At 53.0% G+C, this 9,983-nt stretch overlaps 1 protein-coding gene across 1 annotated transcript; it reads right to left on the bottom strand.

Moving 5' to 3' along the window:
- Window positions 1-396: 396 nt before the first annotated feature.
- Window positions 397-1,060, bottom strand: LOC123070790 (uncharacterized). Its single transcript, XM_044494128.1, has 2 exons — window positions 762-1,060; window positions 397-672 (listed from the first exon to the last, which is right to left on the bottom strand). The coding sequence occupies exons 1-2, from the start codon at window positions 927-929 to the stop codon at window positions 625-627; spliced, it is 216 nt and encodes a 71-aa protein (XP_044350063.1). The 5' UTR covers window positions 930-1,060; the 3' UTR covers window positions 397-624.
- Between the last annotated feature and the right edge of the window lie 8,923 nt (window positions 1,061-9,983).

Below are 9,983 nucleotides of genomic sequence, written 5' to 3' on the forward strand. Positions count from 1 at the left end.
GCGAGCATCCACTCAATATATCAGTATAGAAAACAGTCGGAAGTAGATTAATGCCTTCATGGGGACCAAAAACCAGTAGAGGTTCTAGATAAAAACTGATAGGACACTGCAACTAATGAACACAGATAATAGAACTTAGAGTGTATATGAAGCTAACAATCAAATGTCGTCTGAACTGCTTAGAAATAGCATAATTTCTAGATAGAACTCCCAATACACTCAAGTCTATGCAGGTATGCCCAGTAAAAAATCAATGCTCGCAGACCAAGAATCAATCTCAAATACAAGGAAGGTCAACTAATAGCTAAGCACACAAACATGATTGATATTGTCAGAAGGTCACACACACACGCCTGATATTACTCCCCATTTGGTCCAAACATAAATAACAATGCATAACACAAATATTCACCTCAAATTAACCAAATCAGACTTCTCAGGTTTCAGCAATCGTAAGAACAGCATTTCATTACATCTTATTTAACACATATCGCGCACAACATGTGAGAACAAAATACTCCGGTCTGATAACAACAGTACGGGAACAAACCGAATGGAGATTCCTTCTCCCTGACCGAAACCCTGCAGACGGCTCGGAGTCTCGACATCCACCGGAGGCGACGCTCACAGGAACTTCCTGTACGGCCGGCCGGCGTCCTCGTCCTGCATATGCTGCATCCATTCCAACCACACGCCCAGATTTGTTTTAGGGTTTGGAGAAGAGAGAACGAGATGTGGGCAGAGATGGGTCTGGATCTTACGAATTCACGGACGATGCCCTTGTAGACGAGGATGGGGACGGCGAGGCCGAAGAGGCCGATGACGGCGAGGCTGCGGCGGGTAAAGCGGAAGTTGAGCTCGAGGTTCTCCCGGCCGGCGTTCCACTCCTCGATCCAGCGGTTCTTGTTCACCTCCATGCCGCCACCCATCTTCTCGTCTCCTCTCCTTGATTCGCCGCCTCCTGCTTCGTCTCCGCTCTGAGAATGTGCCGATGGGCTCGCCGAAGATTGGTCTGGTTTGGTTCGTGGTGAGACGGGCAGACGGCCTCTTACTTCTGTACCGATTTAGGCAGACTCGAAAACCGTGACCGCAGCACGAAAGCGTACTTACATATTGCTTAGTGCAAGCATAAATGTTTTTTTGAATGCACAAAGTCTGCGTAGCTTTCACTGATATAGAAGAAGTTGAAGTGAGAACCTAAATATGGTACACACCGATTTTTTTTTCGTGAATACACAAAATTTGCGTTCGAGGCTGATGCTGGAGAGGCGGCAGGCGGGCAGGGGCTAGCAGCCAACGGAGGTAAATCTGGCTGATATCGAGGTAGGGGATTCCAAGCTAAGGGTCTAAGCACGATGGTACCAGGGACACGAGTTTTATCTAGGTTCGGGCTCTCTGAGAAGATAATATCGTACATCCTGCTTGTGTTTATTGTACTGGAGAAGTACAGAGTGCAGGTGTCTACTCAGAAATTGTAATGTGTCATCTACAAGCCTAACTTCTCGGTTATAACCAGAGGTCCTAGGGTTACAACATCCTAGTCAGCTACGTATGAGGAAACTGAATCTTCTACGAAATCAGGCTTCTATGAATCTTCTACGGATGAGGATGACGAGGCGTCCGACAAGGTGGAGGTAGACGAGGGGGGCGGCTCCGACGACCATGGACGGCGATGGCATCGTGGCATCGGCGAGTTCATGCCCCGATCTAGAACGAGCGGAAGAGGTGGAGGGGATCGGGGCGAGGGGATCGTGGGGGAGGGGAAGTGGGGACGAGTTGGGAGGGAACCGCTAGGGTTCCGGTCACCTAGGGGGATAAGGGAGTGATGGGGGCGGCTGGGCCTGTGGGCTGGTGGTTTGGATGCCCAGTTGGGCCAAACAGCCGATTGGGAAGGGGAGTGTCGGTGTCAAAACCGGCGGATCTCGGGTAGGGGTTCTCAAACTGTGCGTCTAGGCGGATGGTAACAGGAGACAAGGGACACGATGTTTTTACCCAGGTTCGGGCTCTCTCGATGGAGGTAAAACCCTACTCCTGCTTGATTAATATTGATGATATGGGTAGTACAAGAGTAGATCTACCACGAGATCAAGAGGCTAAACCCTAGAAGCTAGCCTATGGTATGATTGTTGTTCGTCCTATGGACTAAAACCCTCCGGTTTATATAGACACCGGAGAGGGTTAGGGTTACACAGAGTCGGTTACAATGGTAGGAGATCTACATATCCGTATCGCCAAGCTTGTCTTCCACGCCAAGGAAAGTCCCATCCGGACACGGGACAAGTCTTCAATCTTGTATCTTCATAGTCTAGGAGTCCGGCCAACGGTGATAGTTCGGCTATCCGGACACCCCCTAATCCAGGACTCCCTCAGTAGCCCCTGAACCAGGCTTCAATGACGACGAGTCCGGCGCGCATATTATCTTCGGCATTGCAAGGCGGGTTCCTCCTCCGAATACTTCATAGAAGATTTTGAACACAAGGATAGTGTTCGGCTCTACAAAATAAGTTCCACATACCACCGTAGAGAGGATAATCTCTACACAAATTCAATCTGCTGACGTATTCTGTAGCGTGACGTTACACCACGGCCAAGCCTTTATTGGAATCGTTTTTAATGCCCCACCTCAGCGTGTTTAGCGAGGCAGTTTCCTTGGCACGTCTTGTCAAAGCAGAGATCGTGTCCCCTTATTCCGGGATTCTCATCAATACGGGCGTGGGTAACCCAACCGCGCCATTGATTACGGCGCTTGGGAGATAAGCGAGTTTTATCAGGCCGGTGGGGACGCATAGTTTCGTCCGTCCATATAAGGGGATAAGGATCCACCTTTTCACCTACGCCTTCTTCCTCATTTGCTTATCCATTTCCGCGCACTCGAGCTCCAGCGCCCAAGTCCGCACATGCTGGCTCAACCTTCCCCAGCCATGTCCGGAGCGGGAGGCAAGTGGATGGTCTCCTCCGTAACGGAGGAACAAGTCAAAAAGTTGCGGAAGGCCGGATACTTATCCAGCGACATCGCGCATCGGCTCCCCGACAAGGGGCAGCTCCTTCCTACCCCCAGGCCCCATGAGAGGGTGGTGTTTCTTACCCACTTCCTCCGCGGACTAGGTTTTTCACTTCACCCATTTGTCCGGGGGCTCATGTTCTACTATGGCCTAGATTTCCATGATTTGGCCCTAAACTTCATCCTCAACATCTCGGCGTTCATCTTCGTGTGCGAGGCCTTCCTCTGCATCCAGCCCCACTTCGGCTTATGGCTGAAGATTTTTAATGTCAAGCCGAAGGGGGTGGGCGGCCGCCAAGCGGAGTGCGGAGGTGCCATGGCAGGCCGGATGGCCAACATCCTATGGCTCGAAGGCTCCTTCGTGGAGACAATAAAGGGGTGGCAATCGGGGTGGTTCTACATCACCGAGCCGCGCGACCCCAAATGGGCGGCGGCCCCCGAATTCCGATCTGGTTTCCCCACATGGCTCACCTCCTGGAAAGAGACGGGCTTAACATGGGGAGATTCGGAAGAGCTGACCGGACTTCAAGCCTGCGTCCAAAAGCTGGTGAACAAGAATCTCAAGCTTGTCAACGTAGTCCAGGTCATGCTCATACGTCGAATCCTCCCGTGCCAACAACGGGCCTTCAAATTGTGGGAGTTTGATCCGGCACAGCACCGAACCTTGAGCAGGCTCTTCGACACTACATACGAAGATGCCTGGAAGGTGCTCTTCAAGGGCGCCGAGGCTCCCGCATCCGCTACCGAAGATCGCGGATTCAGCTCGCAGCGTCAAGCCGGCGAGGTAAGCTATTTTACCCTTTACAGGACACTTTTTTCATAGTCTGACTCTATGTGGGATCTAAACTCCCTTACCTTTGACAGGACTGGCTGAAGAAGTCCGGGCAGGTTAACTGTTCGGCTCCTTTGCCAGAAGACCTAGCGGACGCCCGCTTAACGGGGCTTCTGGTTCCGACACCTCATGTGGTGCCGGAGAAGAAGGCCAAGAAGAAGGCCACGGGAACTCGAAAGAGTTCCCGGCGTCAGGTGTTATCGGACTCATCATCCGATGACTCTGAGGCGGACTCCTCCCGTGAAGACGAGGAGGAGAAAAAAGAGGCTTCTCCCCCAACGGGGGGAGAGAAGAAAAGGAAGGCCTCCCCAACTGGGGAGGCCGGAGGGTCCAAGAAGGGAAGGACCCTTCCTCCGGACTACTCCACCAACACCGACGACGGCGAAGAGGAGTGGCCCTCGAGGGCCAAGCCCCTGGCGAGATCGTAAGTGTCCGTATTCTAGAATAACTCATGATTTTTCATTTGTCGCATAGTGTCTTCTAACGCCGAATACAACCATGTAGCCCACCCAAGGACGAGCTCCCCGCTTCGTCGAGCGGCTCCCTGGGTTCGTCGGATGTGAATAGCACTTCACTTCCGACGGCCTCCTCCCCTCGCGACGCAGAAGACACCGCGGTGGAGTCCCAAAAGGGGCCCAACCAGGAGGAGGTGGTCCTGGAGGCGCCGCAAGGCGACCTCCCGGACTCTGGGCGCAAAGGGGGCAAAACCCCAGAGGGCTCTAAGTCCGGCCCTGTGCCGGACTCCGTACCGGAGCCTTCAATGGTTCCGGAGTCCTGCAGGCAGCCCCTTTGTAAGAAGGGCAAGACTGCGACGCCGGTGGCCTCCGTCCAACCGGAGGCACCGGATAGTTTGCTGGAGGCGCTTAACGACGCCTCCATTGACTAGGCGCACCGCACTGTCATGAGTGCGGTGATCCAGAAAGTTCAGTCCGCCAAGAGCGGGCTGACTGAAGCATGTACCAGCCTTCTAACAGGCTTTGAGGTAAGTTTCTAAGATATGTAAGAATATTACCGCATAGACAGTAGCCCCTGATGCTCAGTTTGGTGTTCGGAAAGAAAACCCAAGTTGAGGATCTAAAAAGATATACGCAGGAGTCTAACATAAATATGTCAATATGGGAATGCAGGCTGCGCTGCTGACCTCTGCCGCACTGACTTCGGAGGTCAATGCATTGAAGGAGAGCCTCGAGCGGTCCGAGAATGAGCTCGGCCTTGCCAAGAAGCAGCTCGAGGACAAGGAAGGTAAGTAATACCTTATTAAAGTAGTACCTTATAGAAAGGATTTGGTTGCAAAAAATGACAGGAATAACGTGGGTATTGCAGGGGCCACGAACGAGGTGGCGACCCTGAAGGAAGCGGTGTCCAAGGCCGAAAACAGTGCGGCCTTGGAGCGCACCGAGCGAGAGAAGCAGGAGGCGCGGGTGGCGGAGGTGCGGCAAGAGCTCCAGGCTCTCGTGGAAAAACACGAGGGGTTGGAGCGTGACTCGAAGACTCGAGAATCCGAGCTTGCCTTGGCTCTTGAGAGTGCCAAAGCCGCTAAGGCCGAAGCCCAGAAGGCCCTCCAGGAGATCGAGGCGATAAAGAAGATAGCGGCGGGTAAGGCATTCTTTATGCAAAGCAAGCATGTGAAAGTGAATTATCTGTTACTTACCCGAATCCGGAGCTCTCCAGGAGCGTTCGTCGATCTGCCCCGTAGTGTGTCTGATGCTGCCGCGTTCTAACGAGCCGAGGAGGGGAGCTCGACGGAAAAGGTGTTCTGGTCTCAATATGCTGAGGCCGGACATCCGGTGCCCCTGAGCGACCAGCTGAAGCAGCTGGTCAAGCTCCACAAGGTGGCCGAACAGGCCATGAAGGGCCTTATAGTTTGGTTGTGGCCTAAAGAAGCCGTGCCTAGGAGCTACTTCGGTCTGGTGCGGCGGCTGGTGGACGCCTATCCATGGATTGAAGTCATCAAGCACTCCGCCTGTATTGAAGGTGCCCGTCGGGCCCTTGCCCGTGCTAAAGTGCACTGGGGCAAGATGGACGCTGAGAAGCTTGTGACGGACGCGCCACCGCCGGGCAAGGAGTATCGCAAGCCCGAGATGTACTATAAGGGCGTCCTGAAGGGTGCCCGCATTATAGCGGGTGAATGCTCCAAAGATGTAATTTTTGAGTAGACTCGCATTTGTTATCCTGTACGCTGAAAACTTTGTTCATATGCGCTAAGCAACGCTTGTTAATTTAAAATATTACCTTCTGTGCGGCCGTTTATCAAATTTGAGAGATGGCGAGTCGTTGGCTTCAGCCCCCATGCCACGAGTGCTGGGGTGTTCGGGATAAACTTGAGCGCTCTTGTTCCCATTCTTGGGTCCTTCGAGGGAGGCGTTCAACACAACGAACGAGGCAACCGGACTATAATGCTTGAACACTCTCACTTAGCCATAGAATTCTATAATTTTAAATTTCGGCGAAGCCCCTGGTATTCGGAAGACCGAGTTCGGGGCGCTATCCACGCCTTGGCCGGACAATGCCGACTCCTCGCTCTAAGCGGCATGAGTCTTTAGGGACCCGAAAAACCTCTCGAACAGCGACCGGCTCTCGCCCTATCATGACGGTCAGTTTTAGCTTTCTCCACTAAGGTGCTCAACCCAGCTCAACCGGGGCACAATCGCAGTGGTTCTCCCAGCGCTACCTTAGCCGATATAACGGAACGTAAGGTACCAAAACATGGGAGCCGGGCAAACCCAACTATTGACCCAAGACATGATTCGAAGCCGATGCATATAGTGCTATAAGTTCGGGGTGCCGCACTTGTGAAAGTGTTCGGACTTATCACACCATGATTTGGGGTACTTAAGCCCCTGGTGTATTGACCGTACCAAATTGTACGGGTGCAACATGTCATAGATGAACATTTATAAAAAGAGGAAAAGCAATAATAAGCAGAAGCTATGTATTGTTTATTCAAAAGATACTGCAATGAAAGCAGAATGGTACAAATAGTGCGATAAGCAAGGGATGGGACTATTTAACATGTCCCCCTCCAGGGGTAGGCTACGGGATAGTATGTAAAATAGGTATATTGCTCATAATAGAGACCACCTGGACACTCGACGTAGCTTTTCTGCTTCCCTGACTGTTGCATCGTGAGTTAGGCGATTCTACTGCCGGACAGGGCTTCTGGAAAACGGAGTCCTAAGGATAAGAAAAAAGAAAAGGAGAATGACACAATTGGGAGCCCCTTGTGCGGTTGAGCCGCACTCTGGGCATGCCGTGGTCGTGCCCCTCCCCCTATGCCCATGGTATCTCCAAAACGTAGTTATGTACGCGTGGCACTGGTCTCGCGATTTTGCGAGGGCTGGGGTTGGGGCCGCATTGCTACGCGTGCTCGGAACGTGCCAGGCGGTCTTGTTGTAGGTTACTCCAGGCACGCTTGACTGTGTCCAGACGTTTAGTAGTCGGACTCGAGAATTGCCTTAAGAGGCTGCTTTGTACTTCCACCGTGAGGGCCGCCGTATGCTCCTCCGTTCGGAGAGAGCGTTCGGTGTTTCCATTGACCGTGATTACTCCTCGAGGGCCTGGCATCTTGAGCTTAAGGTATGCGTAGTGCGGCACCGCATTGAACTTTGCAAATGCGGTTCGTCCGAGCAGTGCGTGATAGCCGCTGCGGAACGGGACTATGTCGAAGATTAACTCCTCGCTTCGGAAGTTATCCGGGGATCCGAAGACCACTTCAAGTGTAATTGAGCCTGTACAGTTGGCCTCTACACCTGGTATGACGCCTTTAAAGGTCGTTTTTGTGGGTTTAATCCTTGAGGGGTCTATGCCCATTTTGCGCACTGTATCCTGGTAAAGCAGGTTCAGGCTACTGCCGCCGTCCATCAGGACTCTAGTGAGGTGAAATCCGTCAATGATTGGGTCAAGAACCAATGCGGCGAATCCGCCGTGGCGGATGCTAGTGGGGTGGTCCCTTCGATCAAAAGTGATCGGGCAGGAGGACCACGGGTTGAACTTTGGGGCGACTGGCTCCATCGCATATACGTCCCTTAGTGCACGCTTCCGCTCCCTTTTGGGTATGTGGGTTGCGTATATCATGTTCACTGTCCGCACTTGTGGGGGAAAGCCCTTCTGTCCTCTATTGTTCGGCGGCCGGGGCTCCTCCTCGTCATCGCTATGCAGCCCCTTGTCGTTGTTTTCGGCACTTAACTTGCCTGCCTGCTTGAATACCCAACAATCCCTGTAGGTGTGGTTGGCTGGTTTTTCGGGGGTGCCATGTATCTGGCACAAGCGATCGAGTATGCGGTCCAAATTGGACGGGCCCTGAGTATTTCTTTTGAACGGCTTTTTCCGCTGACCGGGTTTAGAGCCTCTGAATCCGGCATTGACTGCCGTATCTTCAGTATTATCGCCGTTAATGCGGCGCTTGTGCTTGTTGCGACGCGACCTGCCATTGCTGTCCTTGGTATCCGAACTACCAGGGTTTTTGGTCAGGTTGTTACGGCGAGCTAGCCAGCTGTCCTCTCCCGCGCAGAAGCGGGTCATGAGTGATGTGAGGGCTGCCATGGATTTCGGCTTTTCCTATCCTAGGTGCCGGGCAAGCCACTCGTCGCGGATGTTATGTTTGAAGGCTGCAAGGGCCTCTGCATCCGGACAGTCAACGATTTGATTTTTCTTGGTTAAGAACCGTGTCCAGAATTGTCTGGCCGATTCATCTGGCTGCTGAATTATGTGGCTTAGGTCATCAGCGTCTGGTGGTCGCACATATGTGCCCTGGAAGTTATCAAGGAATGCGGCTTCCAGGTCTTCCCAACAACCAATTGATTCTGCTGGCAAGCTGTTGAGCCAATGCCGAGCTGGTCCTTTAAGCTTGAGTGGGAGGTATTTGATGGCGTGTAGATCATCACGGCGGGCCATGTGGATGTGAAGGAGATAGTCCTCGATCCAAACCGCAGGATCTGTTGTGCCGTCGTATGATTCAATGTTTACGGGTTTGAAACCCTCGGGATTTGATGATCCATTACTTCGTCTGTGAAGCATAGTGGGTGTGTGGCGTCTCTGTATTGGGCTATAACACGACGCAGCTCAAATGAGCTTTGTCTACTGTGTTCGGCCCGGTCGGAATTGCTGTATCCGGCGTGACGGTTGTCATCACGTGTCGTGGGGCGCCCACGCGATCCGTAGATCGATCTTATTTGCCTTGCCTTGTCCTCCAATATGTCTCGCAAGTCTGGTGCATTTCCCCGTGGCTTTGTACTTTTCGAGCAACGCCGGGGTGCGGCTTTAGTGGAGGGCCTAGAGGCCTCTCTGTCGCGGCCACGAGGTGGCCGGTCGGCCGCGTCATGCGCTGGCGATGTAGGTTTCGGTGCTTCCTCCTCTAATTGGGGTAGCAGCCTGCGTTTTGGGTAGCTCTTGGAGGGGCGATCGAGTTTATACTCTTTGGCTGCGAGGACTTCGGTCCATCTGTCAGCTAGCAAGTCTTGGTCAGCTCCAAGCTGCTGCTGCTTTTTCTTGAGGCTGCTTGCCGTGGCCATAAGCCTGTGTTTGAAACGCTCTTGTTCGACGGGATCCTCGGGCACAACAAATTCGTCGTCGTCGAGGCTTGCTTCATCTTCGGAGGGAGGCATATAATTATCGTCCTCTACCTCTCTGTCTGCCGCTCTATCATGAGGGCTGGCTTCTCCCTCCTCCTGTGCTGAATCCTGCTGGAGGGGGTTGTCTTCGGCACTGTCCGGGGTGTTATTATCTCCGTGCCGGAATCACCGTTTTTGCTGTGGCGGGATTTAGAGCGGCGCCGCTGACGCCGGCGCTTGGGCTGTTTCTTGGAGGGGTCATCCTCCGCTGTTCCATTGCCATTCCCATCTTTTGGGGTGTCCACCATGTATATGTCGTATGACGAGGTGGCCTTCCAGTGCCCTGTAGGCGCTGGTTCTTGGTTGTCTCCTGCATCGTCGTCCATACCGTCGATGTCTTCGGAGTCGAAGTCGAGCATGTCGGTTAAATCATCGACAGTGGCTACAAAGTGGGTGGTGGGTGGGCGTTGAATTTCTTCGTCGTCCGCATCCCAACCTTCCTGACCATAGTCCGGCCAGGGCTCTCCTGATAAAGAGAGAGACTTTAGTGAATTCAGGATGTCGCCAAAGGGCGAGTGCTGAAAGATGTCCGCGGCAGTGA

Source organism: Triticum aestivum, chromosome 3B, assembly GCF_018294505.1.
Source record: "Triticum aestivum cultivar Chinese Spring chromosome 3B, IWGSC CS RefSeq v2.1, whole genome shotgun sequence".
NCBI classification, from domain to species: domain Eukaryota; kingdom Viridiplantae; phylum Streptophyta; class Magnoliopsida; order Poales; family Poaceae; genus Triticum; species Triticum aestivum.